Genomic DNA, 17,181 nt, shown 5'->3' on the forward strand with positions numbered 1-17,181 from the left:
TGTTTTATTTTTTTTATATTTATATATTTTTATATATATATATATATATATATATGTATATGTACATATACATATATATATATATATATATATAAATGTTAAAATATTCAAATTGAACAAAGTTAATTCATATGTGAAATGTTAATTCATATGTGAATTATACACAATCTAAGGCTATCTCTCAACACAAAAAAAGAAGTATTTGCACTACCCTACCTCTCAAATTGATAAAATGACAATATCACTAGAATAAAATGACAATATCACTAGTAAAATGACAATATCACTAGAAAAATATTTATTTCACAGCTAAAATATCATGATTAACAATGTTCACAATTCATTTTAAAATCCAAAAAGCTCATATTTATTAAACATATTAAGCCCTACAATTATGGGATGTAACAGCATTTTTAAGAAACAAGTCAATAAAATATAAAATGTGACATTAACATGAAAAGAGATCAAACATTAGAACTCACCTCAAACCCAAAGTGTTTCATACAATCACTACAATGTCTGCTTTCATCTCTCAAAAAAATACTAATAGTTGGATGTAGCCAATAAACATTACTGAATCATGCATAAATAGAGAAATACCCCGCAAATACGTCACTGTCATATAGGTCGAGCAATAACACCATAAACGGTGATATCAGCTTCATCCTCTATCAAATCCATTTGTTGCGAAGACCATTTAGCATAATCTTCGTCAATCTTCGTTAGTTCTGAAATCCTTGTTCAACCAATAGAACCCTAGTGGCTATTAGACATACGATTGGATCCTCTAACAAACTCAAAAGTGCATATAAGTCCATCAATCCAAATGTCAAATACAACACCCTCTTTGCCTTGATGAAATATTTGAAGCTCTTGCCCGTTAGACTCCATGTTGTTATTTTTACTTGATGAAAATCACAGAATTATATTTAAAGCTAAGTGTGCAAGGTTCTGAATTATTTTGGAGGAATTAGTCTGAGGTTCTACAATTGACAATATGTCAAAGAGCTCTTTCTAATTTAAAATAGCAGTTACAAATCCACGTAAAGAGGAATAGCAAAACAAATACATGTTGAGAATCAATAAAAATTCATCGAACTTGCGGTATAAAACATCTAATAGGAAAAAATTAAAAAACTAATTAATGTAGATACCTAAGAAAGAAATTAATGACCAAATGTTTAACCCCAAAATACTCTAAACAGTTTTTTTCAATTAAGCCCTAATTAAATTATAGTCTTTCATCAACTCGTCTTACTGTTTTTAAAATATTTATACTCACACAAATAGGTTAAATAATTATAGGTTTATTATTTCATCCAACATTATCCGTGCAAATGTATAAAGTCATTACCATAGATACAAACTAAAGCTAAAAATATCACAAAAAAAAGATATAAGTCATATGAATAAGGATATATTATGTGTAAGTATATAAAAACATAAAAATGGTGTAGTGAACCTGTGAACATTTCCTCACCCAACTAGGGAAGCAATAAAATAAATAAAAAATTATTTATATCAACCTTGATGAAAAGATATAAGTCATACCACGTATATATTTTTGAAAAATCTCTATGCATCTCACTGAATTATCTATAAATTTATATATCTAACTTCCAAAATTTAAAATACATAAACATACCTTCTTAAAACTATAAGAAATAATGTTAATATTGTTTCTCACATAAGATTAAAATAAAACTTGAAAGGCTATGTACATAAACATGAGAATTTGAATATGAAGTATATTGAAATATAATAATTATATGCAAAACACATATATATACTAGTACTAATATACTTATTGTGAGTTTCAGATGGTTATAATAGTATCTTTAATTGAATCTCAATCACAAATGGTCAATACCGAAAATCCCTCGAGAAGGTCAAAGAAGAAGAGAACTTACTTTTCAGAGAATTAAAAAAAATTAAAGGCAAACAAGTTTTCCAAATAACACAAATGAATCACCTAAAAAAATTTTTATCGAATAAAACACTACTCATATAACTGAACCAAAAACTTTCTTAAATTTACAGTAGGAAGAACTTAACTATTTTCAACAATCCATAAAAGAAAACCAAAAAAAAATCTGAAATCATTGAAAAGTGAAACTTACATATACATTGCTCTTAAATCAAAAAAAAGAAGAAATCTGATATATAGTACTTCAATCTTTACTCACAAAGTATCTATATGATTGATTGCTCGTAAATCTTTTCCAATTTTTAACAGTGTCAAGAAAGTACTTCAATATACATGCTCTTTACAGGACTTCCTTTCCATAGCCATAATTAAAACAGAACATATATTCTAATAATTTCAAAAGAAAACAGAAAAAAGCACTAATAAACTCAACGACTTATGATCAAAAGTTTTATCATTAACTCCTAATTATTCAAATAAAGACATAAGTATGAAAGCAAACACCACACTAGAGCATAACATCGAGTAAGGGAAATACGCCAACAAGCAATAATAGCAAAAAAACCAATTATGACGGATAAAGTGCATGCATCTTAGTCATTTCAGCATCATGAAACTAAAAACCCAATTCCATGAGGAAAATAGTTTCGAAAATTCTATGAAATATGAATCCATGATCAATTTTAGCTTATCCAGCATTTTAAGTAACAATTTAAATCAATCATTGAAACAATACAAGAAGATGCCAAAGATGCCACAAACCATTATTAGTATACTATAGTCATTCTCAACTCCATCCATAAGAAAATTCCTTCTTAATCCATAAAGATGCAAGCAGACATAAGAGAGAAATTTTAGAATAACAAAAGAAACAAATATTCTATTAACTGCTTTCAGTAAACTCTACTTGCTTCTCTTTATTAACTCATAAGAAATGCATAGTGTCTTTGAGGAAATATCATCAAATAAAGTACACTCCAAATAACTGAATCGAAATTTTTCCATAAACTGAAGCATTGTTGGGCTTTATATTTTGAAAGGCAATTTACATTTCATTTAGCTCATATCAAATTTCAGATTATAGGAAAAAAATTAAGCTTAAAAAAATTAAGCTTATTATAAGAAAATTAAGCTTATTATAAGAACTTGAGCCAGTATATAACCATTTATTTCATTAGAATCGAGCATACGATTATAATCTATAATTTCAAACAACATTTCAAACAATGAATAGATTTAGAACTCTAAGAAAATTTGGTTTCAAAAGATATAACTCTTATGAACAAGTAACAAAATTTTACCTATGATATAAAATATTTCATATTCAAGCCACAGAAACAAATGAAAATAGAAATATGATTCACTTGAAATGCTTGATGAAAAACCCTAAAATAAACTCAAGGGAAGAGGAAGAAGAATAAGAAATATGAAAATCTGACCTCCAGAGAAGCTCAAAAATAACAGCAAGAATTCCGAAATTCAGCAAAAAAATCACCATCCCGAGATAACCTCGAAATAACAGCAATAACTCAGAAATTCCTCAAAGAAATCACCAGCCCCGAATAACCTCGAAAATAACAGCAAGAACTCTGAAATTCCTCAAAGAAATCACCAACCCCGGATCTATCCCCAAATGGGGTATATATAGCCGAAAAAGAGGGGGAGAAGGCTTACCGGCATTCAAAAAAAAAAGCGGGAAAATCAGTTGCGGGAGTGGCCAACAATCTCATTTGGTCGCATTATGATGTTTTTAATTTAATGCAACCAAATGATGCTTTTAATGTCTCCAAAATAGTGTTCAAAACAGCCCTAAAATGATGTTTAATTTCTGCAAAGCAGTGCACAAAACAGCCCTTCTCCAAAATAGTGTTCAAAACAGCCCTAAAATGATATTTTAATTTCTACAAAACAGTGCACAAAACAGCCATAAAATGATGTTTTTAATGTCTCCAAAACAGTGCTCAAAACTGCCCATATGTAGAAAATATAACCATTGTATGGTTCCACATAAGTAAATATACTAAGAAGATATTATATAGCTGCTAAACCATTTCTGCAATGCCACAAATTAGCTTTCATGTCAATATATGCATCATTTCTTACGAGCAAACATCTTCTCAAATAAATATCCCAAATAAATATCATCTATTCACTAACAACTTGTTAGTAACAAGTTTCCATATTACCAATAATGAAGTACTATAACACATATGATTATAACTATCAGTATTCTCAAAAAACAACGTAAATTGGACTGTAAGATATTTGAAGTGTGAAAGAAAGATAGGTCAATAGAACTCTAAACATTTTTCTTTGCTTCTTAAACTCCAAAAAAATCAAAACATAACTCATACTCAGAGGCACCCTCATATCCATCTAATTACATTACTTGATTAAAGTGGAAAATCTCCCTTAAAGCCGAAGGTGATGCAAACAAGTGAGAGATATTTTTCAAAAAAAAGAACAATAAGGACAAGTGAGGATGCTTCTCCCTCGCATTAAGATAACTCTTATTAATCCATTATTTGGGTTTTGTATTATTCACAAGATTTGACCTGCGGCATATTCATTATCCAAGATGTCATGTTCCATAAGAAAAGCATAAATTAGTGTGTCGCTACAGGAAGCCATCTTAGCCAACTAATCCATAATAGTATATTTCCGGTTCATACACACAACTAAGCATTGGATCTTATCCAAACTATGCCTTTATGACACAATATACATACGTTTTATGCAAAAAAAAAAAATACAAAAACTAACTCATAAAAGCCCTACATGGCCTCATACAAAAATTTTAGAAACTTCAAAACCTAGGTTTCACTCAAAAAGATTAAATAAACCTAAAAAAATTCTCAAAATTTAAGCTAAGAGGCAAACCTGAACATAATATGAATTCTTACAGAAAATATCCTCAAAGAAGCGACTCAGTAGCCTTACAAGCAACAAAGCAAGAATATCGAAGCAACAAAGCAAGAACAACAAAGCAAGAATATCGAGCAACCATGCACCGAAGCAAGAATACTGAAAGTGGTCGATCCAACGCCGACTCGCTGAGGACAAATACACTTTATCGAAGACAGATAGAAGTAGAGATTAGAGAAGAACACAACCAATCAACCTAAGCTCCCACTGAGAGTCGCGATTTTGAGAAGAGAAGAAAGATGGTTTTCGCAGTAGGAAGCTTTTCACGAGAAGAGGAGAAAGAGCTAAAAGCAGAAAGAGGCGTTGTTTCGAGAGGAGAAAGAGCGGCGTGAGAAAGAAGGGCGAACAGTCGCGGGTTAGGGCTTAGGTCTTCCGCCTTGGTTAATTAAAGTCTTGTTTTGTATATTAATATATAAAAAAAATAGTATAATATATTATATTAATTATATATCTTATATTATATAAATATATAATATTTATATTACTAGATAGTATATAAATATAATATTATTAATAATTTATTATACATGATAAGTTACGAGATTTAATTTTTAAAATATAACAAATTTTTGAGTATATAATTATTTTTTTAAATATCATAATTATATATATATATATATATATATATATATATAATTTATTTATTTATTTATTTATTTATTTATTTATTTATTTATTTATTTATTTTATTTTATTTTTTTTTATTTCGAACAATAACGATTCAAACACAAACGAACACATCATTGTTCGTGTTTGGTTCGTTTAAAAAAATTTGACAAAAATGTTTTTTTTTTCGTCTCGTTTGCTTATCGAACGAATCGAACACGAACACACTAGCGAATAAAACATAAATTGTTCGCGAACAATGAGTTTTTTTGTCAGCCTTAGTCGCATAGGTTGCTTAAGGCTATCGGGGAGAATAACCTTCGTGAATCGGGAAAGGAGAGGGAGTTCGGTCGGATTGCGAACCGAAGAAAGAGGGAGGTCTTTTTTTGCGAAAAGAGGTTTCGGTCCCCCCTAGGGTTTAAAATGGGAGCGAGGCCGAAACACCTTAAAATTTTATATATTTTTATAACAGATTTATTCATTTTTTATTAATTAGCATTATTATTTCATTTTAAATTGTCGATTTTGATGAGATTTGAACTCGCACGAAACGCCATCGAAATAAAGCTCCTTTCAAGGTAATTTCATTCGTCCGTGCGGTCCGTTTCGTCATACGGGATCGTCCGGACAAATTCGTCGACGATCGAGTTAAATTATCATCCACTTATGTGTGTCGCGACGAATGAAATTATTTTGGTTCGATCAGAGTTGTTTAACAAATATCGTTGACGGGTCATCGCATAAGTGACGACCAAAATCTAATTAACCGTTCGCGATGGCAAGTCAAAAAACATCGCACGTCATGGGGTCCACCTATGTCTTTCAAATTTTTATAGGAGCTCAATTTGAGTTTCAATATGTCGGCTCTTCAATCGACACAATCGAATATTGAGAATTTAAAATTGTTCATGTGAAAACTTCAAAGAGCGAAGAAATAACTCAAATTTTTAAGTGGTGTGGGTCCCAATCCATTCCTCTAAGAGAGTCAAATAGGAAATCCTGTAGATAGAGTTTAGGCTATGGGGAGAGGGAAGAAAGACTTCAAAATTGAGGTTAACAATTTCTCGAACATAATTGAAATCTTCCTTGTAAGAGTCTTCAAATTAGTCTATTTTTTCTTCTGGCTCGTGTTCCAACTCTTTCATTTCAGATTTCTCTCCATAAGTTGTTTTGAAATAACATTCACTTAAATATCTTATCACATCCATTTTATAACATTTATCATCCTTACCTTTTTGCAGGGTATTTCATTGATTTAGAAATATAAAACGTAACTGTCTGATCATTGACGCGCATAGTTAATTCCTCTTCTTGCACATCTATCAATGCTCTTCATGTAGCTAGGGAAGGTCTTCCCAAAATGATAGGCATCTCATTATCTTCTTTCATATTTAGCACAATGAAATCAATATGAAAAATAAATTGATTCACTTTCACTAAGATATCTTATATAACTCCTTTAAGATATGTTAACTGCAGAGTTACAGTAATAGGGGATATTTCTCCTAATCTCAATCTTTTAAATAATGATAATGGCACAAGGTTAATGCTTGCACCTAAATCACATAAAGTTTTTCTATAAAGTATGTTTCCTATGGTACATGAAATTATGAAGCTACCAGGATCTTTAAGTTTTTCATGAAGTTTTTTTCTGAACTATAGCATTGCACTCCTTACTAAGTGCAACACTCTTGTTATCTTTGAACTTCTTTTTTCTGTTAAGAATATCTTTCATAAATTTCACATATCTTGACATTTGTTCTAAGGTTTCAGCAAATGAAATATTAATTGTAAGCTTCTTAAAAATTTCCATAACTTTTGAAAATTATTTATCCAACTTTTTTGTTGACCTCACTTTTGGTTGAGATGTATTTCTTCCTCCTTAGTAGCCTAGAGTCTAATCATAGGACTTTATTGTTGACTACTCCTAGATAACTGGTATGGAACCCCCACCAATAAAAATTCCAAACTCTTCTTTACTCAACTTGAAGTTTCATATAATGGTCCTAACCTCTAGCACTTAGTAGGTCAGGCCACTATAGGGGAGCTCAAGGAGAGTCCCCTTAGGACAGCTTGGCCTCAGAGTTAACCCTGGTGTTGGTCTGGAGATAGTTCTCTCACTCACTTTCACCCACTTTCACTCACAACCTTAATCCTAACTTTGTTCAACTTTGGCCCCTGACCCTTTGGAAGACTCCTAGGCCCTTAGCCCTAGGCTAGGGCTTACCTACGACAAATACATGTAGGACCCAAAATAAAGATTTCATTGGTCCATAGCTTGAATAAGGAAGTTGACACCCCAATTTCACCTAAAGTCCCCCAACCTAGCATTTTGCCCCCCAAATCTACCCAATTTACCAAAATACACTTGAAACCCTAAATCCACCAAAATTCCCAAAATACCCAAAATTATTCAAAAATCATCTCAAACCCCTTAAACCCACCTAAGTCCTAAGACAACCCAAACTTTCCAAAATTACCGAAATACCCTCGTAGTCCAAAAATTCAAAAAATTTCAAAATCCTTCAAAATGTCCCCAAAACCAATTTGGACTATTTCACTCACCCCAATTTAACCAATTTAACCATTTTGGAAAAAAAAATCCCAAATTGCCCCTAAAGGCCCAATTCCACCAAATTCACCTTAAATTTTCACTCAAATTTTCCTCAATTTCAATTCTAAACTCCAATTCACCATTCTTAAGGTCATTTTAAACAAAATCCATGCCAAATTGACCCATACTTTGAGCACAACTTTAATTCAAACCAAACGCCCCAATTTTGTCACATGACCTAATCTCACCCAATTGAACCTTATGACCCACTCAATTACCCCAATTTGGATCCCAAACTCTTCATTACAATCCTACACAGCAAATTGAACCCTCAATTGGCCTTGGTCAAGCCTCAATTCTACTCAATTCCAACCCAAATTCAAAATCCCCAAATTTGCCCCAATTTAGCCACATACCCAAATTCCACAAAATTGAATGCCCTAACCTCAAAATTGACACCTTATTTATGTTGAAAACTCTTTATGACATTCCAATAGAACATTTTGAACCATCAATGTGGACTTAGCCCAACCTTAGCCTAACCTAAACCCAAGTCCAACCCAATACCCCCAAATTGACTAAATGACTAAAATCCATCAAATTGAACTTCCAAATCAACTCAAAACGTCCCCAATTATTTTTCAAACTCTCTTTGACAATCATTTACACCAAATTAAGCAACCAATTGAGCTTAATAGCATGGCTAGCCCAACCCAAACCTAACTTTAAGCCACTTGACCCAAATGCACCCCTTCACCAAATTGACCTAACTAAGCCATATTGGCCAACCAAGGACCCCCACAGCCATCAAGTGCACCCCATGGACCAGGCTAAACCCACATATACCAGCCTAGGTGAGCTGGGGACCAATGGTCGCCTAAATTAAGGTTTTTCATCTCATTTTTTGGCCAAAACACAAATATCTTTATCATCATGCCATATCATTAAGAGTCAATCATCATAAACTCTCACCTAACTTCCCTGACCTCTCTGACCATCACACCTGGCCCTGTCGGCTGTCCTAGTGGTCGTAAAACCCCAAAATCGAGAGCCACCACACTTAAATCAAACCCAACTGAAATCATCTAAGCTGTCCAACTCTGATTGGCCTTTTGCACTTTGAAACCCTGAGCTCAACCCTAAGCCCTTCTATTTAAACCATCTTCCCAATGGCTAAAGGAGAGAAATTGATTTTTTTTGGGGAACCTCTGTCAAATTGATTATAGAGACTCTCCAAGTACTCTTAGCTCAAGCCCACCATTTTCCCCTTCTCGTTCCCAATGTGAGAGCTCAATTTTGAGTTCAAAATCTCAGCTCGAAATAGAACATCCCTCCACAGTCCCCCAAACTCTAATTAATTGTACCCACACCATCACAAGAGCAAGAGGAATTAGTTCCCCATAAAAGCCCCCACTAAAATAGCCTCTAGACCAACAACTAAAATCGAGCTTGATCGAAATTATACTTAGACAATTCACTAAGGCCCAAGAGTTCATCTGGAGGTTCGTTGGACCCAATCGAAGCTGCCATAACCATCTGATTGAGGTCTCCCCTCTCAGACGAAGGTTCCCTCAGCTGGTCCATCGGCTTCGCCATTCCCACAACCCTAATGCTCCTCTCCCTCCTCTTCTTCCACGACACCCCGCTATACTTCCACGTCGCCCTCAAAGGTAGCGTCTTCTCCAGCAACCTTCAAGTCTTCTTCGCCGCCTTCCACAATCACCGCATCCACCTCTCCTCCCCCGCCACTGCCGCATTCCACAACCCCATCTCACAAAACCACCACACCATCACCTCTCTCCCGCCAACCCTCCTTCCTCTTCCTCTCCAAAGCCGCCTCCTGCCCTTTTTTGGCGCCTCCCCGCTGAGTCCATGGTGGCTCTGCACCTCAAAAAAGTAAAAAAAGTCAAGTGTTTAATCTGCATCATACCCATCTGGACCTCCGGGATCATCTGCTTCATCGCCCTCGGGCAACAATGCACCTTCTCCATCCTCTAGTCCATGAAAATGAACCGTCAACTCGGTCAACAATTCATAATCCTGCCACGCTCAGTGGGGACGATCACCATGCTAGGGTTAGCTTTCTTCATCCCCATATACGACATGGTCGTCGTTCCGGTAACCCGGAGGATCACGAAGCTCGACGGCGGGATCACGCTGTTGCAGAGGCAGGGAGTGGGGTTGTTGATATCGATTTTTTTGATAGTGGTGACGACCGAGATGAAGAAGAAGAGGAGGGATGAGTCGTCGGAAGGGGTGTCAATTTCAGTTTTGTGGCTGGCGCCACAACTGCTAGTTATGGGGGTGGCAGAGGCGTTTAATGCGGTGGGGCAGATCGAGTTCTATAACCGATAGTTTCCGGAGCACATGCAAACATTGACGGGGGCTCTGATCTTCTGTAGCCTGGCGGAGTCGAGTTATCTGAGCAGTCTGTTAATGGAGGTGGTGAAGAAGTAGACTGGTGGGGAAGGGCGGAGGAGCTGGCTTGAGGATGATATCGATGAGGGGAGGGTGAATTATTTTTATTATTTTATTGTAAATATGAGAAAAAAATGATGAATTGGCATTATCTACTTCTCCGTGCCACCATGTAAAAAATCAAAATGCTACTTAAACATAGCTTCACTTTCATATAACAACATCATGCAGAACATGATAAATGGATGCTTCCTTTATCAGTGAGCAATATTCCTAAAAAAGGCATAAAACTATAGATAAGTCAAATCATACTCTTAAATTTTAATCCTCCAAAGAAGTAAGTGTAAGCCTTTCTTGAGCTAGAAATTCTTAAGCCTTAAAGCACTTTGCTAGGCTCTTCTGTGTGAGGTTTGTCTAGAGCACAAAACTCCCACTTAAATTGGTGAAAGCAAATACCCTGTTCACCAAATTGGGAGGACCATCATTGCACATTGCTAAAGCACCATTACCCTGGCAATCTTCATGCAAGAAAGAACAATTTCCTTTGCCAACAACCCAACAAATCAGGCTATCACCACATTTAGCAACATCAAGCTTTTCCCTCCAAATGAAATGAATAATATTTGGAGTTTGTAATAACCAAAGGATGATTCATATAATAATAATTAGCCTTCATAAGAGTAGTCCAAATAGAAATATTCATATGAAATCTATATCGATGTTTAATAAAGTAAATTTTCATAGTCTCAACAATACTTATGAGTCCCAAACCTCCCTAATTAAGATATCTACACAATTGTTCCCACCTTTTCTATTGTATATTGTTATTATCACTACCATCCCAGAGGAATTTGTTAAACAAAAATTTCAACCTTTAAATAACACTATTAGAAACCTTCATAATTTGTATATTGTAGAGAGGTAGAGAAATGAGAACACTTTTTAAAATAGTAACTCTCCCCCCAAATGAGAGAAATATTATCTCCCAAGAGTGAAACCTAAACAGTGAAACATGAATATTCTTCTTGATTTTATCAATTAAGTGATTTTTTTTACCTTTATCAAGAGTAAAACCTAAAGGACCTTTACCATGCCAATTTTCATTCAAGAATATACTATGTTCACTGAATTGGTGAAAGAATATATCATGTCACCAAAGAATATCCACGATGCAATTTTGCGTCTATCGCGTGCCTTCGGCCCTTCTTAGAAAATATTTCGATCCACCACCAAACTTCTCAAAAAATTTCCACGAAAATGAGAGGAGAGAGCGCAAAGAAGGGGTACCTTTCGATCCACCACCTAACGAACGAGAAATGGGAGAGTGGAGGGGTGCACGATATAGAGGGCCGAGAACAGGGGAGGTTGATCACAAATCTAGGGCAACGACAGAAGAAACGGGATCGAGGGGCTGAGGAGTAATAAGTGGTGCCTAAACGCGGGCCTCTCCCAGCGGCGAACGCTCCAACAGATCCTAACATAAACGCTTAAGCGTGTTTCCCGACCGCCGACCTCAACGCATTAACCAAACACCTCCACGACATTACGAAAATGCCGAACACAGGAATAAGCTAAGCTAAACAGATGTTAAGCGGGATCGGCTACATGAATCTTTTGTCTCCATCGCGTTTTATAGAGTGAAATATTTTCATTTACGACTATTTGTTCGTGAACGACTCGTGTTCGACTTGCTAAGAAAACGAGTCAAACACAAACACACTTTTTTTGAGCTCGAAATATAAACGAGCCGAATCTTTTACACCCTTACAAGTAAATGCATAATAGTTGTGTGCTATATATGAAAATTCAATTGCATACACCCCACCCAAAACTTGCTATTTACAAATCACCAACCCTCTTTCATCCATTTTTGAAATCCTCACTCAAGTAACAAAATTGATAGTAAAACTCCAACCCTTATTTTTCATTTTTACCAATTTCTCGAAAGTTTGGTTATCTTAATTTTTAGGTTGCGTAAATATTACATCGGTACGGTAGGTTAAAAAAATGACATGAGTGATTATTTTATAAAATCCCATATAAAAGTTTTATTAAAATATTTTAATAGTTAAGTGCTATATATGTAAATTCTTTAATTCACTTTTAAGTACAATAAAAGAAAAATAAATTATATTTAACTCAAAATAAATTTAAATTTCGAAGACTGGTTATAATTAAAATTTAATCAAAATATATCAATAACAGTTTTTTTTTCTTGCAATACATATGAGTAATATATATATATATATATATATAAAGAAAATAATTTTGTTACATGAAAAATTATAATTCCATTTTTGTTTTTGGTCAAACATATGGTAATAAAAATTCTAACAGGCACTACTTCACCTCCACCTCAGGTCTCTTCATCTCCATGACAGTCATGGTCTACATCCAAGATTCCCTCAGCTGGTCCCTCAGCTTCGCCATTCCCACAACCCTAATGCTCCTCTCCCTCCTCCTCTTCTTCCTCGGCACCGTTCTATACGTCCATGTCGCCCCCGAAGGCAGCGTCTTCTCCGACATCCTTCAAGTCTTCATCGCCGCCTTCCGCAACCGCCGCCTCACCCTCCCCTTCCCCGCTACTGCCGCATTCCACAACCCCATCTCACACAACCACCACGCCATCACTCCTCTGTCCTGGCTTTAGTCAGCGCCGCGTGTTTAAATAGATAAATGGGTAGCTCTCTCTAAAATAGTGATTTGAATTGGTTAATTTTATTTTGGTTTTAGTCAGTTGAATTGCGTAAGTTTAATTGAAATTTTCTCTGTCTTTCTCCTTGTTTCGAGATTTGGGAAATGATGATTTGAATTGGTGAAGCCATGAAAATGTTTAAGAAATTGTGATGATCTTTTCACTTTGATCTTAATTTACTTTCAATCTGGCCAATTGAATTGTTAAAATATGTTGAATTTTACAACTAAAGTGAAGATTACATCCAAGATTCAGGGAGGTCAAAACCCTTGGAAGTTGGGTGCAAATAAATAAGGAAATATTACTATCGGGCGTAGAATTAGAGATTTTAGAGTGACAGACTAAAATCCCTAATTCGGTCCTATCGTTTGGGTGCTGGTGTGTAGATGTTAGCCCTCAGGTGAGGGGAACGTGGGAGCTCCGAAGTGAGAGCCGGTATCCTCCCAGCCTAGCCGCAGAATCAGTAACCAAACATAGGATTAGTCAATCTTCTTTATACCTGGACCAAAGGGTAAGGAATATGTATGCTCATATTTGACACAATATAAATTGAACTAATTCATTTTATCCATTCATTATAATTTCTTGGCAAGGAGAATGATGCTTTCTTATATATTAAATATCACAATTAAACGTTATTTTCTATAATTAGTTACTATCCAAATTATCTACTTATTTCAATTGTCTATTAGTGACAGATAAGCAACTTGAACGTTGTTGTAGTTGAAGTATTACTTTTTATTAAATCTTAATCCGTAGTATTCTATTTCTCCCTATGGGATCGATATCTAGGACTCCATTAGAGCCTTATATTACTTGAGCGATACATATACTTGCGGTGACAAATTTGACTTTAACATTATTGAATATTATATTTGTACATCTTTATTAAATCAAACATATATATATAAAGTCGCAGTCAAGTTTTTGGCATCGTTGCTGGAATTTAATTCTTCTAGTAGCGTCATCAAATTCTTGTAATTGTTGACTTCCAAAAAGGTCTGTCAGGTACAAATGTTTAAGAAAAAATGATGGAACGATGAAAATTTGACTGATCAGTTCCCGTACCGACCATTCTACAATTTATATGTCCATTACCAGTCTATGGGAGATATTAGAGAAGAAGAAAACATTGAAGAAGAGACAGATTAATTGAAGAAATTGAAGAAATTAGACTCTCTACGACTCTCTACTATTTTAAAATACTTTTGCTTTAATGTAATTGTGTGGATTTAATTTACTGTACTTTGCTTTAGAACATTGATTATGTGTATAGTTTTGTGCTATGACAGCAATGGTGTTGAAGCATGTGATGAATGATCCAAAATACAATCTAATGCTTCATTTCCATTTTCCATTCCCTATATAATATCCATAATTGACATCAATAGGAATCATAGGCTCCCAAGGTAGTAAAACTTTTTCCTGACTTTCATATGGAACTTGAGATTGATTGCAAAGTAGGAAAATTGTAGAAGGAAATCCAAGTCCATATATTGGCCCATTCATAATAATACTCATAACAGATTTGAAAATAATCAACCCTATATCAATGGGTTTTTCCAATTGAATGCAACAGTTTAAAATAACATTTTCTTTTGTAACTCTACCAATCTTCATGGTGGGTAGTAGTTTTGCAGATATGAAGAAATGCCATTATTTTAAAATTGGATTAAGAGCGAAGCAGAGAAACTAGCGTATCCCTCATCTCTGATTTCCCAATTATCATGTTCATCCGTCAGAAAATTATATACTTCTTGCATCATATCTTTCGTCGGGATAAAATTTGTATAAAGACAGATTTGAACATTTTCTATCAAATACAAATCATTAATCCGAGCCAGAGTAAATGGAACATCCTTACCTCAAACGAAGACAACTCCTTGGGTAATTCCATGTAAGTTAGCATAAAACTCTTCTACTACGGATACTACAACTGCAGCGGTAGTGTAGCACAAAACTTCTCAATGCATGTGTACAATGATTTTCTCGATCTGTGAACTTTTTATTAATAATCTTCTAATCATGTCATATTTTCATTTTCTCCTTACAAATTTTTGCATTATCATATACTTAATTTCCGATCTCCTCAAGTTCATTGAGTTGCAATAATCTTTTCTCACCAGCATCTTTTAGTATAAAATTAAATTTCTTAATAGCCCATAATGTTTTATGCTCCAATTCTACTGGTAAATGTCATGTTTTAAATATATCTGTATGAGGACGTTTCTATAAGAGTCTTATAAACAGTTATGTATGCCCATAATGTAGTATCCAATTTAGCAGACCAATCCCGTTTATAGGGATTTATAGCTTTTTTCAAAAATTTGTTTTATTTCATGATTCGATATTTCTGCTAGACTGTTAGACTGCTAGTCTGAGGATGATAAGCAGAAGATAATCTATGCATAATATCTTATTTCATTATGAATATCTCAATTCTCTTATTTCTAAAATGAGATCCTCCATTAGTTAATTACTCTCGACATTCCATATATTGTAAAAATGTTTTTTATTTAAAAATTTAGAAACACTTCGAGCATCACATTTAGGTACAACAATAGCTTCAATCCATTTGGACATATAATCAATGGTAAGTAATATATATATAAGTTTCCAAATGAAGGCATTAATGGTCCCATAAAATCTAAACCCCACACATAAAAAATTTTAACTTCCAATGTGTAATTTAGAGGCATTTCGTTTCTTCTAGAAATATTTCCTACTTGTTGACATCGATCACATATTTCAACATATTCATTAACATCTCTAAATAGAGCAGACCAATAAAATCCAGCTTGCAAAATTTTATAAGCAGTTCTTTATGTTCCAAATGTCCTCCAAATTCAAAATCATGACATCTCTCAATTATTTGTTGAGTTTCTTCATAAGGCACACACCTTCTAATAATTAGATCTTTATATTGTTTATATAAATATGAGTCTTCCAAAAAATAGAAATTTGAATCATATATAAATTTCCTTAATTGTTTATTCTTAATATCTAGTGGTAGAATATCACTTATAATATAATTTACTATATTGACATACCACATTATATCTATTTCATCAATACTATATAATTGTTCATCAGTGAAATTTTCTAAAATTTCATTTGCAAAATTTGTTAATTTTTCTTTTTCTAGTCTTGACAAATGATCATCTATGTGATTGTCATTTCCCTTTCTATCAACTACAGAAAAATTAAACTCTTGCAGTAGAAGTATCCCTCTAATTAACATTGGTTTAGCATCCTTCTTTTGCATTAATTATTTAGTAGCAGAATGATTTGTATCCATTATACATTTAGATCCAATTAAGTAAGGTCTAAAGTTATCAAAGGCATAGAAAATAACTAATAACTCTCTTTCAGTAGTAGTGTAGTTAATTTGAGCATCATTTAGAGTTTTACTAACATAATATATTGCTTTAAAAACTTTGTTGTACATTTGTCCTAAAATAACTCCAATAGCATAATCACTAGCACCGCACATTAATTCAAATGATCTTTCCTAATCAAGTGGTACTATTATAGGTGCAGTGATTGATTTTTCTTTCAATAATTCAATTGCTTTTATTTTCAAATTTCGTATCTTTTCCTAAAAGTTGGCATAATAGCTTAGTTATTTTTGAAAATTCTTTATATAACGTCTGTAGAAGCCAACGTGTCCCAAAAAACTTCTTACCCCTTTGACCGTAGTTGGTGATGGTAATTTTTCAATAACTTGAACTTTTGTAGGATCTACTTCCATGTCATTTTAAAAAATTTTATGCCCAAGTACAATTCCTCCTGCAATCATAAATTGACATTTTTTTCAATTTAGTACTAGGTTGATTTTTCCACATAATTCTAAAACTTTTTTTAAATTATTTAAGCATAATTCAAATGAAGTCCCGGATACAGAGAAATCATCCATAAATACTTTCATTCCATGGTTTAATCAAATTACTAAATATTGATATCATATATCTTTGAAATGTTGCATGTGCAAATCTTAGTCCAAAATGCATTCTACAAAAAACAAATGTTTCATAATTGGATTGTAAATGTTGTCTT

The 17,181-nt window shown here is 33.8% G+C and overlaps 1 protein-coding gene across 1 annotated transcript in view; it reads right to left on the reverse strand.

The window, feature by feature from the left end:
• LOC110020723 overlaps positions 1–9,608 on the reverse strand; it is a 43,081-nt gene extending 33,473 nt beyond the window's left edge. Inside the window, exons 1-2 of the mRNA XM_020718915.1 lie at positions 9,491–9,608; positions 4,808–4,980 (exon numbers count right to left, since the gene is read on the reverse strand). Coding sequence (XP_020574574.1) covers positions 4,808–4,980; positions 9,491–9,608 — 291 coding nt within the window. The remainder of the gene's footprint in view (positions 1–4,807; positions 4,981–9,490) is intronic.
• Between the last annotated feature and the right edge of the window lie 7,573 nt (positions 9,609–17,181).

Source organism: Phalaenopsis equestris, unplaced genomic scaffold (assembly GCF_001263595.1).
Source record: "Phalaenopsis equestris unplaced genomic scaffold, ASM126359v1 Scaffold000107, whole genome shotgun sequence".
NCBI classification, from domain to species: Eukaryota; Viridiplantae; Streptophyta; class Magnoliopsida; order Asparagales; family Orchidaceae; genus Phalaenopsis; species Phalaenopsis equestris.